The 26091-nt window shown below is 44.4% G+C and overlaps 1 protein-coding gene across 1 annotated transcript in view; it reads right to left on the bottom strand.

Moving 5' to 3' along the window:
• The window catches only part of bcl9l (bcl9 like), a 98509-nt gene that overhangs the window by 47256 nt on the left and 25162 nt on the right, over positions 1 to 26091 (bottom strand). The window contains 2 exon segments of the mRNA XM_046314026.1: positions 1570 to 1918; positions 4125 to 4202. Of these exon segments, the coding sequence (XP_046169982.1) occupies positions 1570 to 1825 (256 nt within the window). The 5' untranslated portion in view covers positions 1826 to 1918; positions 4125 to 4202.

Below are 26091 nucleotides of genomic sequence, written 5' to 3'. Positions count from 1 at the left end.
CCTATCTCTATAAACCATCCACCTCACCTATCTCTATAAACCATCCCTCAGGTGCTCAGTCCATCTCACCTATCTCTATAAACCATCCCTCAGGTGCTCAGTCCACCTCACCTATCTCTATAAACCATCCACCTCACCCATCTCTATAAACCATCCCTCATTTTGCACCAAATGTCAGTTACTTTTTGATGTAACCATTTTATGTAATCACACCCCTCCTCTCTCAGTATATCAAGGAACCTTGCATTGTGTGTGTGTGTGTGTGTGTGTGTGTGAGACGGGAAGCCCCGATGACTCAGTTTCACAAATTCATATTACTGCCTGTCAATCTCCCCCAAATCAGCAGTCACACACACACACACACACACACACACACACACACACACACACACACACACACACACACACACACACACACACACACACACACACACACACACACACACACACACACACACACACACACACACTAAATAATAATAGACAGGCAAACAAATGCAAATAGTCACAGCATTGACAAAGACATGCAAATCCACAACCAGTTCTAGCCTTGCTGCTAAAAGACAGATGACAGGCCCCTAGACCACTGTTCTGGAAACAGTTTACTGCTAGTAAAGACCGATGACAGGCCCCTAGACCACTGTTCTGGAAACAGTTTACTGCTAGTAAAGACAGATGACAGGCCCCTAGACCACTGTTCTGGAAACAGTTTACTGCTAGTAAAGACCGATGACAGGCCCCTAGACCACTGTTCTGGAAACAGTTTACTGCTAGTAAAGACAGATGACAGCCCTACAGAGACCACTGTTCTGGAAACAGTTTACTGCTAGTAAAGACAGATGACAGCCCTACAGAGACCACTGTTCTGGAAACAGTTTACTGCTAGTAAAGACAGATGACAGGCCCCTACAGAGACCACTGTTCTGGAAACAGTTTACTGCTGTTAAAGACAGATGACAGACCCCTAGACCACTGTTCTGGAAACAGTTTACTGCTAGTAAAGACCGATGACAGGCCCCTAGACCACTGTTCTGGAAACAGTTTACTGCTAGTAAAGACAGATGACAGCCCTACAGAGACCACTGTTCTGGAAACAGTTTACTGCTAGTAAAGACAGATGACAGGCCCCTAGACCACTGTTCTGGAAACAGTTTACTGCTAGTAAAGACAGATGACAGGCCCCTAGACCACTGTTCTGTTATACTTCCTGTGTCTCTCTCTGGTCAAATCTGCACCAGAAATACCAGATTAGCTACCTACACCATCCACAGCAGGAAACGTGTGGGATGTGTTTGCGATTTTGTGCCTGTGTATGTATTGTGTGTGTGTGTGTGTGTGTGTGTCACTATATAACTTGTTTTCCCTCACACTGAAATGCCCTGACCTTTCTGTCAGGCGTCAGAATTTCCTCTGCCTTCCGATGGTAGCCTACAGCTGCAATGTGACGTTAGTATGTGTGTGTGTGTGTGTGTGTGTGTGTGTGTGTGTGTGTGTGTGTGTGTGTGTGTGTGTGTGTGTGTGTGTGTGTGTGTGTGTGTGTGTGTGTGTGTGTGTGTGGCAATACCCTACCTTTGGCGTCAGGCTCCTGCACAGGGGTGATCGTGTCTCTCTGTTCACCAGAGTCCATGGACACACTTCTCTCTCTCTTCGTCTTCATCATCCCCCCAACGCCACTCACCGATTGGCTGACAGCCTTCAGGCCAGGGTTGCCCGCCCCCAGGCCCTTATTGGCCCCCTCCTGCTGCTGGGTCACATTGGAGAGCTGAGATTGGCTGTCGCTGCTCACTTGCTTGCCATGATTGGTCAGCTTATTGTCGGGGTGCATTTGAACAGCTGGGGTGGGTCTGGGGTAGGAGTACAGACGATGTGGTGTCCGTCCGTCTGTTTGAGGAACTCACACTGCTGCTTGTCTACACAGCTGGTGAGACGGAGGAGAAAACAGGCTCAGAACTAACAGGCTCAGAACTAACAGGCTCGGGAACTAACAGGCCCGGAACTGACAGGCCCGGGAACTAACAGGCTCATAACTAACAGGCCCGGGAACTAACAGGCCCGGGAACTAACAGGCCCGGGAACTAACAGGCCCGGGAACTAACAGGCTCGGGAACTAACAGGCTCGGGAACTAACAGGCCCGGGAACTAACAGGCCCGGGAACTAACAGGCCCGGGAACTAACAGGCTCGGGAACTAACAGGCTCGGGAACTAACAGGCTCGGGAACTAACAGGCTCGGGAACTAACAGGCTCGGGAACTAACAGGCTCGGGAACTAACAGGCTCGGGAACTAACAGGTTCGGGAACTAACAGGCTCGGGAACTAACAGGCTCGGGAACTAACAGGCCCGGGAACTAACAGGCCCGGGAACTAACAGGCCCGGGAACTAACAGGCCCGGGAACTAACAGGCTCGGGAACTAACAGGCTCGGGAACTAACAGGCTCGTAAACTAACAGGCTCAGAACTAACAGGCCAAACTAACAGGCTCGGGAACTGGAACAGGCTCATAACTAACAGGCTCGGAACTAACAGGCTCGGGAACTAACAGGCCCGGGAACTAACAGGCCCGGGAACTAACAGGCCCGGGAACTGCAGGCCCGGGAACTAACAGGCTCGGGAACTAACAGGCTCTGGGAACTAACAGGCTCGGGAACTAACAGGCTCGGGAACTAACAGGCTCGGGAACTAACAGGCTCGGGAACTAACAGGCCCGGGAACTAACAGGCCCGGGAACTAACAGGCCCGGGAACTAACAGGCTCGGGAACTAACAGGCTCGGGAACTAACAGGCTCGGGAACTAACAGGCTCAGAACTAACAGGCCCGGGAACTAACAGGCCCGGGAACTAACAGGCTGGTAACAGTGCAGTAATATCTAACAATTCACAAAAATACACACAAACGTAAAAGTAAAAGAATGGAGTTAAGAAATACATAAATATGAGGACGAGCTGGGCCTCCCGGGTGGCGCAGTGGTCCAAGGTACTGCATCGCAGTGCTAGCTGCGATGCTTCTGGTCTTCCTGTAACATCGGGTGGTGTAGGTGTCCTGGAGGGCAGGTAGTTTGTCCCCGGTGATGCGTTGTGCAGACCTCACTACCCTCTGGAGAGCCTTACGGTTGTGGGCGGAGCAGTTGCCGTACCAGACGGTGATGCAGACTGACAGGATGCTCTCGATTGTGCATCTGTATAAGTTTGTGCGGGTCTTAGGGACCAATCCACATTTCTTTAGCCTCCTGGGGTTGAGGAGGCGCTACTGCGACTTCTACACCACACCATCTGTGTGGGTGGCCTATGAGATCGTCTGTGTGGGTGGACCATTCAGATCGTCTGTGTGGGTGGACCATTCAGATCGTCTGTGTGGGTGGACCATTCAGATCGTCTGTGTGGGTGGACCATTCAGATCGTCTGTGTGGGTGGACCATTCAGATCGTCGGTGATGTGGACGCAGAGGAACTTCGAAGCTTTTCACCGTCTCCACTGCAGTCGACGTGGATAGCAGAGGGAGCACCTCCCTGTCTCCTGAAGTCCACGATCATCTCCTTCGTTTTGTTGACATTGAGGGAGAAGTTATTTTCCTTACACCACTCCCCCAGGGCCCTCACTCCCTCCCCATAGGCTGTCTAGTCAGTTTGGTAATGAGGTCTATAACTGTTGTGTCGTCTGCAAACTTGATGATTGAGTTGGAGGCATATGTGGCTACGCAGACATGGGTGAACAGGGAGTACAGGGGGGGGGGCTGAGCACACACCCTTGTGGGGCACCAGTGTTTAGAAAGTGGAGGTGTTGTTTCCTACCTTCACCACCTGGGGGCAGTAAACGTGTAGATCAATGACTGGCAACAGTTCGGTTCGACACTGAACGATGCAGTTCTCACAAGATGAGAGGTAATTTCAGCAAAACATTTTAGTGAACCGGCGATTTGTAACATTTTAAATCGTTGTTTTTTTTGACAGACGCGACATTTGGATCCTTTTGGGGTTCAAAGGACCAATACACTCACATCTTAAACATTTGAAACGGGGGACTGATGCGCGTATCTGTGAATCGTTACATCCTCTCTTACCGCTCGTCTTGAACTTCAAATTGGTATGACCAACATGTATGACCATGGCTGGGTTCAGGTCACTCACCTCAGTCCATGTCTCAGCTGACACACTGGGGCATATTGCTGCTGCTGCTCCTTGACTCTTCACTGACCGCAGAATAACCTGGAGGAGAGAGGGGAAAGAGGTTAGAGGTCACATTAGCATTAGCGAAATCTGCATCTTCAAAAGTCACACCATGACCAAGATTTTTGATTTAAATCATTTGCGTTTCATATTGAAAGTGGTTTTGTTTTGCTAGAAAGATCTGGGGCGTACAAATCTAGTTTTTCCATCACACAATTATTGAAAACATGTTAAGAAATGTGGGCACAATTATTGAAAATGAAATTTCACACCCCCCTGAATCAATAATTTGTAGAATAGCCTTTTGGCAGCGATTACAGCTGCGTTTCTTTCAGGGTAATTCTCAAAGAGCTTTCCACGTGTGGATTGTGCAACACATTATTCTTTAGAAAATGTTTGGAGCCTTATTGGTTGTTGATCATTACTAGTAGGACATCATTGGCCGACCAGCGGGTCTTCTGTTCTTTCGATTGGTCAACAATAAAATTTGATTTGATTCGGATGTCTTCCCTGTAACGCACAGCGTTGAGATTGCCTGCAATGACAACAAACTCAGTCTGATGACGTTGTGACACACCGCCCCAGACCGTGACGGATCCTCCACCTCCAAATGTATCCCGCTCCAGACTACAGGCCTCGGTGTAACGCTCATTCCTTTGATGATAAACGTGAATCCGACCATCACCCCTGGTGAGACAAAACCGCAACTCGTCAGTGAAGAGCACTTTTTGCCAGTCCTGTCTGGTCCAACGACGGTGGGTTTGTGCCAATAGGCGACGTTGTTGCCGGTGATGTCTGGTGAGGACCTGCCTTACAACAGGCCTACAAGCCCTCAGTCCAGCCTCTCTCAGCCTATTGCGGACAGTCTGAGCACTGATGGAGGGATTGTGCGTTCCTGGTGTAACTCGGGCAGTTGTTGTTGCCATCCTGTGTCTCACCGTACGGACATTGTAATTTATTGCCCTGGCCACATCTGCAGTCCTCATGCCTCCTTGCAGCATGCCTAAGGCACGTTCACGCAGATGAGCAGGGACCCTGGGCATCTTCCTTTTGGTGTTTGTCAGAGTCAGTAGAAAGGCCTCTTTAGTGTCCTAAGCTTTCATAACTGTGACCTTAATTGCCTACCGTCTGTAAGCTGTTAGTGTCTTAACGACCGTTCCACAGGTGCATGTTCATTAATTGTTGATGGTTCATTGAACAAGCACGGGAAACAGTGTTCAAACCCTTTACAATGAAGATCTGTCAAGTTATTTGGATGTTATGAATTATCTTTCAAAGAAAAAGACCTGAAAAGGGGTGTTTCTTTTTTTCTGAGTTTATATGTAATGGAGATAGATAGATAGATAGATAGATAGATAGATAGATAGATAGATAGATAGATAGATAGATAGATAGATAGATAGATAGATTGTTAGTATCTATCTATCTATCTATCTATCTAAGGACAATCAAAGGACAAAACAATTCACACAATGAAGTTATGCAACAAAGAATGGGCACAAATTGGCGGGAGAGAGCGCATTCTGGAGAGAGACCCGCCTTGTGTATCTTTGCCATACTCCCCTTCTTATTGGACTGTCCACTGAGACAGGAGCCAATCAGACATGCGTCTCGTGTGCCATGAAAAAAATATATATATTTGCGACCGCTTAACGAAAAACATCTCGGGCGACAAAACAATCGACAAGTTGACTAAATGGGGTCAGACCTAATTGCTAGAAAACTATAAACTATCAAGTAGATTTAAGACAAAACTAACTCGGAACAGTCACTGCCTTCTTGGTAAGCAACTCCAGTGTAGATTTGGCCTTGTGTTTTAGGTTATTGTCCTGCTGAAAGCTGAATTCATCTCCCAGTGTCTTGTGGAAAGCAGACTGAACCAGGTTTACCTCTAGGATTTTGCCTGTGTTTAACTTCACTACATTTTCTTTCCTGAAAAACTCTCCAGTCCTTAACGATTACAAGCATACCCATAACATGATGCAGCCACCACTATGAGAGTGGTACTCAGTAATGTGTTGTATTGGATTTGCCCCAAACATAACACTTTGTATTCAGGACAAAATTGCTTTGCCTCATTTTTTGCAGTATTACTTTAGTGCCTTGTTGCAAACAGGATGGATGTTTTGGAATATTTGTATTCTGTACAGGCTTCCTTCTTTTCACTCTGTCATTTAGGTTAGTATTGAGGAGAAACTACAATGTTGTTGATCCATCCTCAGTTCTCCTATTACAGCCATTTAACTCTGTTAACTGGTTTAAAATCACCATTGGCCTCATGGTGAAATCCCTGTGTGGTTTCCTTCCACTCCGTCAACTGAGTTAGGAAGGTCGTCTGTATCTTTGTAGTGACTGGGTGTATCGATACACCATCCAAAGTGTAATTAATAACTTCACCATGCTCAAATGGATATTCAATAACTGCTTTTTTTTTTATCTATCTACCAATAGGTGCCCTTCTTTGTGAGGCATTGGAAAACATCCCTGGTCTTTGTGGTTGAATGTGTGTTTAAAATTCACTGCTGGACTGAAGGACCTTACAGATAATTGTATGTGTGAGGAAAGAGATGAGGTAGTCATTCACAAATCATGGTCAACTCTATTATCCATGCGATTTGTTAAGCAAATGTTTACTTCTGATCTCATTTAGGTTTGCCATAACAAACATGTGGAATACTTATTGACTCAAGACATTTCATCTTTTCATTTGTAATTGGTTTTAAAAATAATGCATAAATAAATAACCTTCTGAAGGCACTGTAGGTGTATTGTGATTGGATACTGGAATTTAGTGATTTGATGTTCCAAACATATTGCTCACTATATGTACATGCTGCAGAATGACGAGAGATATAAGAAAACTAGTGTAGATCACGGAGATAAAAACAGAAAACTAGTGTAGATCACGGAGATAAAAACAGAAAACTAGTGTAGATCACGGAGATAAAAACAGAAAACTAGTTTATAGATCACGGAGATAAAAACAGAAAACTAGTGTAGATCACGGAGATAAAAACAGAAAACTAGTGTAGATCACGGAGATAAAAACAGAAAACTAGTTTATAGATCACGGAGATAAAAACAGAAAACTAGTTTATAGATCACGGAAATAAAAACAGAAAACTAGTTTATAGATCACGGAGATAAAAACAGAAAACTAGTTTATAGATCACTGAGATAAAAACAGAAAACTAGTGTAGATCACGGAGATAAAAACAGAAAACTAGTTGAGATCACTGAGATAAAAACAGAAAACTAGTTTATAGATCACGGAGATAAAAACAGAAAACTAGTGTAGATCACGGAGATAAAAACAGAAAACTAGTTTATAGATCACGGAGATAAAAACAGAAAACTAGTGTAGATCACGGAGATAAAACAGAAAACTAGTGTAGATCACGGAGATAAAAACAGAAAACTAGTTGAGATCACTGAGATAAAAACAGAAAACTAGTTTATAGATCACGGAGATAAAAACAGAAAACTAGTGTAGATCACGGAGATAAAAACAGAAAACTAGTTTATAGATCACGGAGATAAAAACAGAAAACTAGTGTAGATCACGGAGATAAAAACAGAAAACTAGTGTAGATCACGGAGATCGGTATAATATCGTTCCAAAATAAAATGGTGACATGTAACAGTATTGATTTTTACCCCCTCCACTAGAAAATACCCTCAAATAAAAGGTGACATTCTGCATTGTCACCTCCGATAAAACATTTGATCTCCATATTAAAAGTTAGCTCTAAATAAATATCAAACTAAAATATTAAACAATTATTTGATGAAAATGTGTATTTGCCCTTACTGCTATTAGCCCATAGAAACACATTGAATAACAGATAGTCCTTACTGCTATTAGCCAATAGAAACACATTAAATGACAGTCCTTACTGCTATTAGCCAATAGAAACACATTGAACCACAGACAGTTTGTGAGAGTTTTACCTTTCCACAGAGGGTGCAGCCCAAACTGTTCCGATGCTACAGACAGAAATTGGCAGATCAGCTGTACCGATTTCAGACGAGTACGAGTCCCAAGAACACCACCGTGTTCGTGAAAGTCTCATCTTTCCATAGAGGTGTCATAAAAGCTTGGAGGCCAAACCGTTTGGACACTACAGAAGATTTTCTAGCTAAGTAGATTTCAGCGGGGTGCGGACATAGACCTTAACGGGTTAAGGGAGAGAGTGAGAGGGGTTTGGCTGGTGGGAGGGGCCAGCAGTGTTCTCTAGTCCACACCGTCTGCTAACCACAAACACCCCACAGCACTCTGCTAACCACAGTCTGCTAACCACAGTCTGCTAACCACAGTCTGCTAACCACAAACACTCCACCGCACAGTCTGCTGACCAGTCTGCTAACCACAGTCTGCTAACCACAGTTTTCTGACCACAGTCTGCTAACCACAGTCTGCTAACCACAGTCTGCTAACCACAAACACTCCACCGCACAGTCTGCTAACCACAAACACCCCACAGCACTCTGCTAACCACAGTCTGCTAACCACAGTCTGCTGACCACAGTCTGCTAACCACCATCTGCTAACCACAAACACCCCACAGCACTCTGCTAACCACAGTCTGCTAACTATAGTCTGCTAACCACAAACACTCCACCGCACAGTCTGCTGACCACAGTCTGCTAACCACAGTCTGCTAACCACAGTCTGCTAACCATAGTCTGCTAACCACAGTCTGCTAACCATAGTCTGCTAACCACAGTCTGCTAACCAGTCTGCTAACCACAAACACCCCACAGCACTCTGCTAACCACCGTCTGCTAACCACAAACACCCCACAGCACTCTGCTAACCACAGTCTGCTAACCACAAACACCCCACAGCACTCTGCTAACCACAGTCTGCTAACCTCAGTCTGCTAACCACAGTCTGCTAACCACAGTCTGCTAACCACAAACACTCCACAGCACAGTCTGCTATCCACAGTCTGCTAACCACAGTCTGCTGACCACAGTCTGCTGACCACAGTCTGCTGACCACAGTCTGCTAACCACAGTCTGCTAACCACAGTCTGCTAACCATAGTCTGCTAACCACAGTCTGCTAACCACAGTCTGCTGACCACAGTCTGCTAACCACAGTCTGCTAACCATAGTCTGCTAACCACAAACACTCCACCGCACAGTCTGCTGACCACAGTCTGCTAACCACAGTCTGCTATCCACAAACACTCTGCTAACCACAGTCTGCTAACCATAGTCTGCTAACCACAAACACTCCACCGCACAGTCTGCTAACCACAGTCTGCTAACCACAGTCTGCTATCCACAGTCCGCTAACCACAAACACTCCACAGCACTCTGCTAACCACAGTCTGCTAACCACAAACACTCCACCGCACAGTCTGCTGACCACAAACACTCCACCGCACAGTCTGCTGACCACAGTCTGCTAACCACAGTCTGCTGACCACAGTCTGCTAACCACAGTCTGCTAACCACAGTCTGCTAACCACAAACACTCCACCGCACAGTCTGCTAACCACAAACACTCCACAGCACAGTCTGCTATCCACAGTCTGCTAACCACAGTCTGCTAACCATAGTCTGCTAACCACAAACACTCCACAGCACAGTCTGCTAACCAGTCTGCTAACCATAGTCTGCTAACCACAGTCTGCTAACCACAAACACTCCACCACACAGTGTGCTAACCACAAACACTCCACAGCACAGTCTGCTAACCACAAACACTCCACAGCACAGTCTGCTAACCACAAACACTCCACAGCACAGTCTGCTGACCACAAACACTCCACAGCACAGTCTGCTATCCACAGTCTGTTAACCACAGTCTGCTAACCACAGTCTGCTAACCACAGTCTGCTAACCATAGTCTGCTAACCACAGTCTCCTAACCACAAACACTCCACCACACAGTCTGCTAACCACAAACACTCCACTCCACAGTCTGCTAACCACAGTCTGATAACCACAAACACTCCACAGCACATTCTGCTAACCACAGTCTGCTAACCACAAACACTCCACAGCACAGTCTGCTAAGCACAGTCTGCTAACCACAAACACTCCACAGCACAGTCTGCTAAGCACAGTCTGCTAACCACAAACACTCCACAGCACAGTCTGCTAACCACAGTCTGCTAACCACAAACACTCCACAGCACAGTCTGCTAACCACAAACACTCCACAGCACAGTCTGCTGACCACAAACACTCCACAGCACAGTCTGCTATCCACAGTCTGCTAACCACAGTCTGCTAACCACAGTCTGCTAACCATAGTCTGCTAACCACAGTCTCCTAACCACAAACACTCCACCACACAGTCTGCTAACCACAAACACTCTACTCCACAGTCTGCTAACCACTGTCTGCTAACCACAAACACTCCACAGCACAGTCTGCTAAGCACAGTCTGCTAACCACAAACACTCCACCACACAGTCTGCTATCCACAAACACTCCACAGCACAGTCTGCTATCCACAAACACTCCACAGCACAGTCTGCTAACCACAAACACTCCACAGCACAGTCTGCTAACCACAGTCTGCTAACCAGTCTGCTAACCACAAACACTCCACCACACAGTCTGCTAACCACAAACACTCCACAGCACAGTCTGCTAACCACAGTCTGCTGACCACAAACACTCCACAGCACAGTCTGCTAACCACAAACACTCCACAGCACAGTCTGCTAACCACAAACACTCCACTCCACTATCTACAGTGCTCTCTCCCTCCACCTCTCAATTCATTGGGCTGTATTGGCATGGGAAACATATCTTTACATTTCAAATGTCATATTATGTCTATATTCAGTGTTGTAATGATGTGCAAATAGTTCAAGCACAAAAAGGGAAAATAAATGAACAGAAACGGTTGACCTTTTCTTGTGGCAACAGGTCACAAATCTTGTTGTTGTGATGGCACACTGTGGTATTTAACCCAGTAGATATGGGAGTTTATCAAAATTGGGTTCTTTGTGGATCTGTGTAATCTGAGGGAAATATGCATCTCTAATATGGTCATATATTTGGCAGGAGGTTAGGAAGTGCAGCTCAGTTCCCACCTCATTTTGTGGGCAGTGAGCACATAGCCTGTCTTCTCTTGAGAGCCATGTCTGCCTACGGCGGCCTTTCTCAATAGCAAGGCTATGCTCACTGAGTCTGTACATAGTCAAAGCCATGTCTCGCTCTCTCTAGTGAAGTAGATAATAAACACTCTCCAGCAATATCTCTCTCTCTCTCTATCATTAGCCACCTCTCTCCCTCTGACTCTTGTTCTCTCACACAGTAAGATAGTATATTTACCTAATTAGGGAAACATATTGAGTCATACGCCAACATTTCCCCAACTAGCTAGGCCTACTTCAGTAAATAATATGGAACAAATAACCATTCACACACCACAGAAACACACACACACACACACACACCACAGAGACACACACCACAGAGACAAGGCTGCCAGTGAACCCTGTGACACAGTGAACCCTGCTGATGCTGAGATATATTCAGTTTCCCTTCTCTGAATGGCTGGAGGCACACAGACACACACACACCACAGAGACACACACACACACACAGAGACACACACACACACACAGACACACACACACACACAGAGACACACACCACAGAGACAAGGCACCAGTGAACCCTGTGACACAGTGAACCCTGCTGATGCTGAGATATATTCAGTTTCCCTTCTCTGAATGCACACACACACACCACACACACACACACACACACACACACACACACACACACACACACACACACACACACACACACACACACACACACACACACACACACACAGAAACACACACACCACAGAGACACACACACACCACAGAGACACACACACACACACACACACACACACACACACACACACACACACACACACACACACACACACACACACACACACACACACACACACACACACACACACACACACACACACACACACACACACACACACACACACACACAACTTCTGTTCTTTTTACTGGAACATGAGAAGCGATATGAAAACATGGAGAGAGGAAAAAATGGACTTTCAAAACTTCTGTCAAATGTGTCTCAGACTTGCATTCAATGAGAATGACAGATCTATAACCCATATTTATATGTGAATTAGGTCGCTCAAAGTTACATATTGCAGCTTTAAACATATAGATATAAAATAATACATTGAAATAGCGACACAGAATAATAATGAGTAAAAAATAACATGGATATATACAGGGAGTTTCAGGTAATAACATGGTTAAATACAGGAAGTACCAGGTAATAACATGGCTATATACAGGGAGTACCAGGTAGTAACATGGTTATATACAGGGAGTACCAGGTAGTAACATGGTTATATACAGGGAGTACCAGGTAGTAAAATGGTTATATACAGGGAGTACCAGGTAGTAACATGGTTATATACAGGGAGTACCAGGTAGTAACATGGTTATATACAGGGAGTACCAGGTAATAACATGGTTATATACAGGGAGTACCAGGTAGTAACATGGTTATATACAGGGAGTACCAGGTAATAACATGGTTATATACAGGGAGTACCAGGTAATAACATGGTTATATACAGGGAGTACCAGGTAATAACATGGTTATATACAGGGAGTACCAGGTAATAACATGGTTATATACAGGGAGTACCAGGTAGTAACATGGTTATATACAGGGAGTACCAGGTAGTAACATGGTTATATACAGGGAGTACCAGGTAGTAACATGGTTATATACAGGGAGTACCAGGTAGTAACATGGTTATATACAGGGAGTACCAGGTAGTAACATGGTTATATACAGGGAGTACCAGGTAGTAACATGGTTATATACAGGGAGTACCAGGTAGTAACATGGTTATATACAGGGAGTACCAGGTAGTAACATGGCTATATACAGGGAGTTTCAGGTAATAACATGGTTATATACAGGGAGTACCAGGTAATAACATGGTTATATACAGGGAGTACCAGGTAATAACATGGTTATATACAGGGAGGTAATAACATGGTTATATACAGGGAGTACCAGGTAATAACATGGTTATATACAGGAGTACCAGGTAATAACATGGTTATATACAGGGAGTACCAGGTAATAACATGGTTATATACAGGGAGTACCAGGTAATAACATGGTTATATACAGGGAGTACCAGGTAATAACATGGTTATATACAGGGAGTACCAGGTAATAACATGGTTATATACAGGGAGTACCAGGTAATAACATGGATATATATACAGGGAGTACCAGGTAATAACATGGCTATATACAGAGAGTACCAGGTAATAACATGGTTATATACAGGGAGTACCAGGTAATAACATGGTTATATACAGGTTAATAACATGGTTATATACAGGAGTACCAGGTAATAACATGGTTATATACAGGAGTACCAGGTAGTAACATGGTTATATACAGGAGTACCAGGTAGTAACATGGTTATATACAGGGAGTACCAGGTAGTAACATGGTTATATACAGGAAGTACCAGGTAATAGTATCAGGTAGGAAGTAACATGGTTATATACAGGAAGTACCAGGTAATAACATGGTTATATACAGGATATATATACAGAGGGTAATAACATGGATATATATACAGGAAGTACCAGGTAATAACATGGTTATATACAGGAAGTACCAGGTAATAACATGGATATATACAGGAAGTACCAGGTAATAACATGGATATATATACAGGAAGTACCAGGTAATAACATGGTTATATTCAGGAAGTACCAGGTAATAACATGGATATATTCAGGAAGTACCAGTACTGAGTCAATGTGCAGGGGTACGGGGTAATTGAGGTGGGCGTATGTATTATGTGTGTTGGGGTGTCAGTACGTGTGTTGGGGTGTCAGTACGTGTGTTGGGGTGTCAGTACATGTGTTGGGGTGTCAGTACATGTGTTGGGGTGTCAGTACGTGTGTTGGGGTGTCAGTACGTGTGTCAGTACGTGTGTTGGGGTGTCAGTACGTGTGTTGGGGTGTCAGTACGTGTGTTGGGGTGTCAGTACGTGTGTTGGGGTGTCAGTACGTGTGTTGGGGTGTCAGTACGTGTGTTGGGGTGTCAGTACGTGTGTTGGGGTGTCAGTACGTGTGTTGGGGTGTCAGTACGTGTGTTGGAACGACAGATGAATAACCAGTCTGTCTATATACAGTATTGATTCCTATCTAGTGTTAACAGCCCACCAGGACCACTGAATGAATAAATTGAGTAAATTTACTGAGTAAATTTGGATAGAAAACACCCAGAATTTTCTAAAACTGTTTGAATGATGTCTGTGAGTATAACAGAACTCATATGGCAGGCAAAAACCTGAGAAAAAAATCCAAAACAGGAAGTGGGAAATCTGAGGTTTGTAGTTTTTCAACTCAGCCCCCATTGAAGATACTGGGTGATATTAGTTCAGTTTCACTTCCCAAGGCTTCCACTAGATGTCAACAGTATTTAGAAACTGTTTTGAAGATTCTACTCTAAAGGACGGGCTCATAAGGGCTCTTTGAGTGAGTGGTCTGGCAGAGTGCCACAGCCTCGGTCTGGCAGAGTGCCACAGCCTCGGTCTGGCAGAGTGCCACAGCCTCGGTCTGGCACGCTCACGTGAAAGGTAGCTACGTTCCACTTCATTTGTACAGACAAAGGAATTGTCCAGTTGGAACATTAAGGAAGTTTTATATTAAAAACATCCTAAAGATTGATTCCATACTTAGTTTGGCATGTTTCTAAAGGACTGTAACGGAACTTTTTTGAAATCTGACACAGCGGTTGCATTAAGGAGAAGTTAATCTAAAGTTCCATGTATAATAGTCATATCTTTATCAATGTTTATGATGAGTATTTCTATAAATTGATGTGGCTCTCTGCAATATCACCACATGTTTTAGAACTACTGAACGTAACACGCCAACATGTAAACTCAGATTTTTTTATATAAATATGAACTTTATCAAACAAAACATACATGTATTGTGTAACATGAAGTCAAATGAGTGTCATCTGATGAAGATCATCAAAGGTTAGTGATTAATTTTCTCTCCATTTCTGCTTTTTGTGACTCCTCTCTCTGGCTGGAAAGATGGCTGTGTTTTTATGTGGCTTGGTGGTGACCTAACATAATCGTTTGTGGTGCTTTCGCTGTAAATCCTTTCTGAAATCAGACACTGTTGCTGGATTAATGATAATTTTATCTTTTTAATTTTTTGTTGTTTTGAATTTGGCACCCTGCACTTTCACTGGCTGTTGGGGGGGGGGTTACCCCAGTCCTAGACAGGTTAAAGTGTACTGTTAGCTTGCTAACTAACGTTGGGATTTTGTTTAATATAAATATTTCTTAACAAAATTTTGTCTTATCAAAACAAAAACTGAGGTTTTTGAACACTGTTGAATATGTCCGTAACAGTGAAGTCAATTGAGTGTCATCTGATAAAGATCTGCCTAACCAGCTCTGCTAGTTAGTGATTAATTTTCTCTCCATTGTCTGAGGTTTTTGGCCAGAGCATGGCTGAAGAGGGCGTGACTCAAAGAAGGGCTCTCTCTAGTACTAAACATAGGCTGGAAAGATGGCTGTGTTGTTTTGCAGTGTGGCTTGGTGGTGACCTAACATGATGCAGCCAACTATGATAATGTGTTATGTTTGGGGCAAATCGTATTGAGGACAAAAAAGTTAATTGCTTTGCAACATTTTTTGCAGAATTACTTTGTCATTTAGGTTAGTATTGAGGAGTAACTACCATGTTGTTGATCCATCCTCACCTTTCTCCTATCACCTATCATTAAACTCTGTAACTGGTATAAAGTCACCATTGGCCTCATGGTGAAATCAGAGTGGTTTCCATCCTCTCAGGCAACTGAGTTAGTTAGGAAGGACGCCTGTATCTTTGTAGTGACTGGGTGTATCGATACACCACCCAAAGTGTAATTAATGATTTCACCATGCTCAATGTGATATTTAATGTATGCTTTTTTTCATTTTTACCCATCTACCAATAGGTGTCCTTGGTTGTGAGGCATTGGAAAACCTCCCTGGTCTTTGTGGTTGAATCTGTTTGAAATTCACTGCTCGACTTTACAGATGTGTGTGTGTGTGTGGGGTACAGAGATGAGGTAGTCATTCAAACATCATGTTAAACACTATATTGAACACACAGAGTGATTCCATGCAACTTATTATGTACATCAGTACAGTTTTACCCCTGAACTTATTTAGGCTTTCCATAACAAAGGGGTTGAATACTTACTGACTCAAGATATATCAGCTGCTCATTTATTAATTTCAAAACACATAATCCAACTTCGACATTATGGGGTATTTGTGTGTAGGCCAAGTGACCAAAAACTCTGGTAAAAACCCGGGCAGTTATGTAGTTTTTTTTTACTAATCTAAGTCAAGTTGACTGTAGAATTGTATAATTCAGAGGCGCCCCCCCCCCCCCCCCCCGGTATGGTGACAACAGTAGTCTGATCAGGTCAAAGTTCCATGGAAGCCACCTCTCCTCACTACCACCTGACAGAGCCTTTGAACCTCGTCACCACGGTTACTGAAAGGTAAACAGGAAGACACAACCTGACACAATAAAACCACAGGAACCCCTACGACATAAAATATGTTACAGCCTTAATATATGTTATTAACAGAACACAGAGGGTCTTTTATTGGAAGCCTCTCCAACATAATCCAGATAGTCAGGAATTTCCCAGGGCAGCTGTCTAGGCCCATATATATATTTTTTTCAATCTTTACTAACAACATGACCATGGATTTGTGTAAAGCCAGAGTTTCTATGTATACTTAATACATGTTACAGCCTTAATACATGTTATTAATACACGTTACAGTCTTAATACATGTTATTAATACATGTCACAGCCTTAATACATGTTATTAATACATGTCACAGTCTTAATACATGTTATTAATACATGTCACAGTCTTAATACATGTTATCAATACATGCTACAGCCTTAATACGTGTTACAGCCTTAATACATGTTATAAATACATGCTACAGCCTTAATACGTGGTATTAACATATGTTACAGCCTTAATACATGTTATTAATACATGCTACAGCCTTAATACATGTTACAGCCTTAATACATGTTATTAATACATGCTACAGCCTTAATACATGTTACAGCCTTAATACATGTTATTAACATATGTTACAGCCTTAATACATGTTACAGCCTTAATACATGTTACAGCCTTAATACATGTTATTAATACATGTTACAGCCTTAATACATGTTATTAATACATGTTACAGCCTTAATACATGTTACAGCCTTAATACATGTTATTAATACATGTTACAGCCTTAATACATGTTATTAATACATGTTACAGCCTTAATACATGTTATTAATACATGTTACAGCCTTAATACATGTTATTAATACATGTCACAGCCTTAATACATGATATTAATACATGTTACAGCCTTAATACATGTTATTAATACATGTTACAGCCTTAATACATGTTATTAATACATGTCACAGCCTTAATACATGTTATTAATACATGTTACAGCCTTAATACATGTTATTAATACATGTTACAGCCTTAATACATGTTATTAATACATGTTACAGCCTTAATACATGTTATTAATACATGCTACAGCCTTAATACATGTCACAGCCTTAATACATGTTATTAATACATGCTACAGCCTTAATACATGTTACAGCCTTAATACATGTTACAGCCTTAATACATGTTATTAACATATGTTACAGCCTTAATACATGTTATTAATACATGTTACATCCTTAATATATGTTATTATTCAGACCCATAGACTTTATCCACATTTTCTTACCTTCGTCTTATTCTAAAATGGATTAAATACATGTTTTGCCTCAATCTACACACAATACCCCATAATTACAAAATGAAACCTGGGCTAGAAATGTTTGTAAATGTATTAAAAATTACAAATTAAATATTTACATAATTATTCAGATCCTTTGCCATGAGACTCTAAATTGAGCTCAGGTGCATCCTGTTTCCATTGATCATCCTTGAGATGTTTCTAAAACTTGATTGGAGTCCACCTGTGGTAAATTAAATTGATTGGACATGATTTGGAAAGGCAGACACCTGTCTATATAAAGTCTCACAGTTGACAGCACGTCAGAGCAAAAACCAAGCCATGAGGTCAAAATTATTGTCCGTAGAGCTTGTCCGTAGAGCTCTGAGACAGGATTGAGGATTGTGTCGAGGTACAGATCTGGGATGGGTACCAAAACATTGCTGCAGCATTGAAGGTCATCAAGAACACAGTGGCCTCCACCATTCTTCCATGGAACAAGTTTGGAACCACCAAGACTCTTCCTAGAGCTCAAATTAAGCAATCGTGGGAGAAGGGTCTTGGTCAGGGCGGTGAACAACAGCCTGATGTTCATTCTGACAGAGCTCTAGAGTAACTCTGTGGAGATGGGAGAACCTTTCAGAAGGACAACCATCTTTGCAGCACTCCACAAAATCAGGCCTTTACGTTAGAGTGGCCAGACAGAAGCCACTACTCATTAAAAGGCACATGACAGCCCACTTGAAGTTTGCCAAAAGGCACCTAAAGACTCTCAGACCATGAGAAACACGATTCTCTGGTCTGATGAAAACAATATTGAACACTGGCTTGAATGCCAAGCCTCACGTCTGGAGGAAACATGGCACCATCCCTACAGTGAAGCATGGTGGTGGCAGCATCATGTTGTGGGGATGTTTTTCAGCGGCAGGGACTGGGAGACTAGTCAGAAGCTAAGGAAAGATGAACAGAGCAAAGTACAGAGAGATCCTTGATGAAAACCTGCTCCAGAGTGCTCAGGACCTCAAACTGGGGCGAAGGTTCAACTTCCAACATGACAACGACCCTAAGCACACAGCCAAGACAATGCAGGAGTGACTTCGGGACAAGTCTCAATATCCTTGAGTGGCCCAGCCAGAGCCCAGACTTGAACCCGATCTAACATCTCTGGAGAGACCTGAAAATATCTGTGCAGCGACGCTCCCCATCCAACCTGACAGAGCTTGAGAAGATCTGCAGAGAAGAATGGGAGAAACTCCCCAAATACAGGTCTGCCAAGCTTGTAGTGTCATACACAAGAAGATTCGAGGCTGTAATCGCTGCAAAAAGTGCTTCAACAATTATTTTTAATACATTTGCACACAGAAATGTAAAATAATTTTCATACATTTTAGAATAAGGCTGTAACGTAAAAAGTCAAGGGGTCTGAATACTTTCTGAAGGCTCTGTACTTTGCCTCTTCCTCCCTAACAGGTCTTCTTGTTTGTTGTTCTGCAGTGTGTAGTCGTGGGAGGAGTCTGTATGTGTTCTGCAGTGTGTAGTCGTGGGAGGAGTCTGTGTGTGTTCTGCAGTGTGTTGTCGTGGGAGGAGTGTGTGTGTGTTCTGCAGTGTGTTGTCGTGGGAGGAGTCTGTGTGTGTTCTGCAGTGTGTTGTCGTGGGAGGAGTCTGTATGTGTTCTGCAGTGTGTAGTCGTGGGAGGAGTCTGTGTGTGTTCTGCAGTGTGTTGTCGTGGGAGGAGTGTGTGTGTGTTCTGCAGTGTGTTGTCGTGGGAGGAGTCTGTGTGTTCTGAAGTGTGTAGTCGTGGGAGGAGTCTGTGTGTGTTCTGCAGTGTGTTGTCGTGGGAGGAGTCTGTGTGTGTTCTGCAGTGTGTTGTCGTGGGAGGAGTGTGTGTGTGTTCTGCAGTGTGTTGTCGTGGGAGGAGTGTGTGATCTGCAGTGTGTAGTCGTGGGAGGAGTGTGTGTGTTCTGCAGTGTGTAGTCGTGGGAGGAGTGTGTGTGTGAAGATGCTACCAGTAGAACAAAAGGTCACTGCAGGTCACCAGCCTCTGTGTTCAAGACATGAGCCACAGACAATTCGACTTGACGTAAGGCAGTATGTGTGTGTATTCTGCAAAGTGACAAATCCGACCAGCCCTGGTTTTACTGCCATTCTGCCTGCCTCTCTCTGCCTGCCTGCCTCTCTCTGCCTGCCTGCCTGTCTCTCTGCCTGTCTCTCTGCCTGTCTCTCTGCCTGTCTCTCTGCCTGTCTCTCTGCCTGCCTCTCTCTGCCTGCCTGCCTCTCTCTGCCTGCCTGCCTGCCTGCCTGCCTCTCTGCCTGTCTCTCTGCCTGTCTCTCTGCCTGTCTCTCTGTAGCTCTGTTTAGTCTCCAGCAGGATGCCTGTAAATTGTTGCAGTCAGTAGACGACAAGCATGTTGACTATAGCCCACACAGCTACAAACATATTGACTATAGCCCATACAGCTACAAGCACATTGACTATAGCCCATACAGCTACAAGCATGTTGACTATAGCCCACACAGCTACAAGCATGTTGACTATAGCCCATACAGCTACAAGCACGTTGACTATAGCCCATACAGCTACAAGCACGTTGACTATAGCCCATACAGCTACAAACATGTTGACTATAGCCCATACAGCTACAAGCATGTTGACTATAGCCCATACAGCTACAAGCACGTTGACTATAGCCCATACAGCTACAAGCATATTGACTATAGCCCATACAGCTACAAGCATGTTGACTATAGCCCATACATGACTATAGCCCATACAGCTACAAGCATGTTGACTATAGCCCATACAGCTACAAGCACGTTGACTATAGCACATACAGCTACAAGCATGTTGACTATAGCCCATACAGCTACAAGCATATTGACTATAGCCCACACAGCTACAAGCATGTTGACTATAGCCCATACAGCTACAAGCACATTGACTATAGCCCATACAGCTACAAGCATGTTGACTATAGCCCATACAGCTACAAGCATATTGACTATAGCCCACACAGCTACAAGCATGTTGACTATAGCCCATACAGCTACAAGCATGTTGACTATAGCCCATACAGCTACAAACATGTTGACTTTATTAGCCCATACAGCTACAAGCATGTTGACTATAGCCCATACAGCTACAAGCATATTGACTATAGCCCATACAGCTACAAGCACGTTGACTATAGCACATACAGCTACAAGCACATTGACTATAGCCCATACAGCTACAAACACGTTGACTATAGCCCACACAGCTACAAGCACATTGACTATAGCCCATACAGCTACAAGCACATTGACTATAGCCTACACAGCTACAAACACATTGACTATAGCCCATACAGCTACAAGCACATTGACTATAGCCCATACAGCTACAAGCATATTGACTATAGCCCATACAGCTACAAACACATTGACTATAGCCCATACAGCTACAAGCATATTGACTATAGCCCATACAGCTACAAGCATATTGACTATAGCCCACACAGCTACAAGCATATTGACTATAGCCCACACAGCTACAAGCATGTTGACTATAGCCCATACAGCTACAAGCATGTTGACTATAGCCCATACAGCTACAAACATGTTGACTTTATTAGCCCATACAGCTACAAGCATGTTGACTATAGCCCATACAGCTACAAGCATATTGACTATAGCCCATACAGCTACAAGCACGTTGACTATAGCACATACAGCTACAAGCACATTGACTATAGCCCATACAGCTACAAGCACGTTGACTATAGCCCACACAGCTACAAGCACATTGACTATAGCCCATACAGCTACAAGCACATTGACTATAGCCTACACAGCTACAAACACATTGACTATAGCCCATACAGCTACAAGCACATTGACTATAGCCCATACAGCTACAAGCATATTGACTATAGCCCATACAGCTACAAACACATTGACTATAGCCCATACAGCTACAAGCATATTGACTATAGCCCATACAGCTACAAGCATATTGACTATAGCCCACACAGCTACAAGCATATTGACTATAGCCCACACAGCTACAAGCATGTTGACTATAGCCCATACAGCTACAAGCACATTGACTATAGCCCATACAGCTACAAGCATGTTGACTATAGCCCATACAGCTACAAGCATATTGACTATAGCCCACACAGCTACAAGCATGTTGACTATAGCCCATACAGCTACAAGCATGTTAACTATAGCCCATACAGCTACAAACATGTTGACTTTATTAGCCCATACAGCTACAAACATGTTGACTTTATTAGCCCATACAGCTACAAGCATATTGACTATAGCCCTTACAGCTACAAGCAGTTTACTATAGCCCATACAGCTACAAGCATGTTGACTATAGCCCATACAGCTACAAGCATGTTGACTATAGCCCATACAGCTACAAGCATGTTGACTATAGCCCATACAGCTACAAGCATGTTGACTATAGCCCATACAGCTACAAGCATGTTGACTATAGCCCATACAGCTACAAGCATGTTGACTATAGCCCATACAGCTACAAGCATGTTGACTATAGCCCATACAGCTACAAGCATGTTGACTATAGCCCATACAGCTACAAGCACGTTGACTATAGCCCATACAGCTACAAACATGTTGACTTTATTAGCCCACACAGCTACAAGCACGTTGACTATAGCCCACACAGCTACAAGCACATTGACCATAGCCCATACAGCTACAAGCATGTTGACTATAGCCCACACAGCTACAAGCATGTTGACTATAGCCCATACAGCTACAAGCATATTGACTATAGCCCACACAGCTACAAGCATGTTGACTATAGCCCATACAGCTACAAGCACATTGACTATAGCCCATACAGCTACAAGCATGTTGACTATAGCCCATACAGCTACAAGCATATTGACTATAGCCCACACAGCTACAAGCATGTTGACTATAGCCCATACAGCTACAAGCATGTTGACTATAGCCCATACAGCTACAAGCATGTTGACTATAGCACATACAGCTACAAGCATATTGACTATAGCCAGGCTGCTAGACAACCAGGCTGCTAGACTCCATTCCAACCAGGCTGCTAGACTCCATTCCAACCAGGCTGCTAGACTCCATTCCCAACCAGGCTGCTAGACTCCATCCCAACCAGGCTGCTAGACTCCATCCCAACCAGGCTGCTAGACTCCATCCCAACCAGGCTGCTAGACTCCATCCCAACCAGGCTGCTAGACTCCATCCCAACCAGGCTGACTATAGCTCCATCCCAACACAGGACTATAGCTCCATCCAGCCAGGCTGCTAGACCCATACAGCTACAAACCAGGCTGCCCATACAGCTACATTTGACTACCAGGCTGCTAGACTACATTCCCACACAGCTACAGGCATAGACTATATCCCAACCAGCTGCTAGACTATAGCCCAACCAGGCTACAAGCACATTGACTATAGCTCCATACAGCCAGGCTGTTGAGCTCCATCCCAGCCAGGCTGCTGACTCCATCCCACACAGCCAGGCTGCTGACTCCATCCCAACCAGGCTGCATGACTCCATCCCAGCCAGGCTGCTAGACTCCATCCCAACCAGGCTGACTAGACTCCATCCCAACCAGGCTGACTAGACTCCATCCCAACCAGGCTGACTATACTCCATCCCAACCAGGCTGCTATAGCCCACACAGCTCCATCCCAACCAGGCTGCTATACTCCATCCCAACCAGGATTCCACTAGACTCCATCCCAACCAGGCTGCTAGACTCCATCCCAACCAGGCTGCTAGACTCCATTCCAACCAGGCTGCTAGACTACATTCCAACCAGGCTGCTAGACTCCATTCCAACCAGGCTGCTAGACTCCATTCCAACCAGGCTGCTGACTCCATTCCAACCAGGCTGCTAGACTCCATTCAGCAACCAGGCTTGACTAGACCCATACATTCCAACCAGGCTGACTTTATTCCAGCCCGGCTAGACTCCATTCAAGCATATTGCTAGACTCCATTCCAACCAGGCTGCTAGACTACAGCTCCAAGCCAGGCTGCTGACTCCATTCCAACCAGGCTGCTGACTCCCCATTCCAGCCAGGCTGCTGACTATAGCCCATACAGCTACAACTCATGTTGACTATACCCATACAGGCTGCTAGACTACATTCCAACCAGGCTGCTAGACTACATTCCAACCAGGCTAGACTACATTCCAACCAGGCTAGACTACATTCCAACCAGGCTACAAACATGTTGACATTCCAACCAGGCTAGACTACATTCCAACCAGGCTAGACTACATTCCAACCAGGCTAGACTCCATTCCAAGCAGGCTGCTAGACTCCATTCCAACCAGGCTGCTGACTACATTCCAACCAGGCTAGACTACATTCCAACCAGGCTAGACTACATTCCAACCAGGCTAGACTCCATTCCAACCAGGCTGCTAGACTACATTCCAACCAGGCTAGACTACATTCCAACCAGGCTGCTAGACTACATTCCAACCAGGCTGCTAGACTACATTCCAACCAGGCTAGACTACATTCCAACCAGGCTAGACTACATTCCAACCAGGCTAGACTACATTCCAACCAGGCTAGACTACATTCCAACCAGGCTAGACTACATTCCAACCAGGCTGCTAGACTCCATTCCAACCAGGCTGCTAGACTCCATTCCAACCAGGCTGCTAGACTACATTCCAACCAGGCTAGACTACATTCCAACCAGGCTAGACTACATTCCAACCAGGCTAGACTCCATTCCAACCAGGCTGCTAGACTACATTCCAACCAGGCTAGACTACATTCCAACCAGGCTAGACTACATTCCAACCAGGCTGCTAGACTACATTCCAACCAGGCTAGACTACATTCCAACCAGGCTAGACTACATTCCAACCAGGCTAGACTACATTCCAACCAGGCTAGACTACATTCCAACCAGGCTAGACTACATTCCTCTACACGCTCGTTTTCTCTTCTCAAACGCGCGTCGTTTTATTTAGCCACTGCTCTAGATCCAGTAGCAACAGCTGTATCCCAGCATCCCTCTCTGTCCTCATCGTGTCTGATCATGTTGCTGAAGTGTCTAGACACACGCAGCGATGCAAGGTTTGCTGCAGGAGTGTCCACGTCATTTTCTTACCATTTCTAATTGCTACTAACCATCTTCTGCATCTATTCTCCGTATCTTTAAATCAGGAAATCAGTGCCTTCTTCCTTTGGTTTCCTGTATAAAACGCAGCCAGGGACCGAACAACAGCTTGCTCTTGCTGACAATTATTTTTATACTTAATTGACTCTACCTGCGATATGCTTTCAACTTTCATACAAGGTCCTTCACCCCTGCCCCCCCATCAATCTGTGACATCAAGCTCAATATGATGTTTCTACGTAGCAGGTTCTTTCCCTGTACACAGCCCATCTGTACACCGCCCATCTGTACACCGCCCATCTGTACACAGCCCATCTGTACACAGCCCATCTGTACACAGCCCATCTGTACACAGCCCCTCTGTACCCTTCCCATCTGTACACAGCCCATCTGTACACAGCCCATCTGTACACAGCCCCTCTGTACCCTTCCCATCTGTACACTGCCCATCTGTACACAGCCCATCTGTACACAGCCCCTCTGTACCCTTCCCATCTGTACACTGCCCATCTGTACACAGCCCATCTGTACACAGCCCATCTGTACACAGCCCATCTGTACACAGCCCATCTGTACACCGCCCATCTGTACACTGCCCATTTGTACACTGCCCATCTGTACACTGCCCATCTGTACACAGCCCATCCAACTACCTCATCCCCATATTGTTATTTATGTTACTCCTTTGCACCCCAGTATCTCTACTTGCACAATGATCTTCTGCACATCTACCAACCGTGTTTAATTTAACTGCAATTATTTCAGCACTATGGCCTATTTATTGCCTCACCTCCCTTATCTTACCTCATTTACACTCACTGTATATAGACTTTCTCTATTGTGTTGACTGTATGTTTTGTTTATTCCATGTGTAATTCTGTGATGTTGTTTGTGTTGCGATGCTTTGCTTAATCTTGGCCAGGTCACAATTGTAAATGAGA

This window comes from Oncorhynchus gorbuscha, linkage group LG19 (genome assembly GCF_021184085.1).
Source record: "Oncorhynchus gorbuscha isolate QuinsamMale2020 ecotype Even-year linkage group LG19, OgorEven_v1.0, whole genome shotgun sequence".
Taxonomy (NCBI): Eukaryota; Metazoa; Chordata; class Actinopteri; order Salmoniformes; family Salmonidae; genus Oncorhynchus; species Oncorhynchus gorbuscha.
Note: the sequence above shows the minus strand (reverse complement) of the source record. Positions and strands in the feature narration are given on the sequence as shown.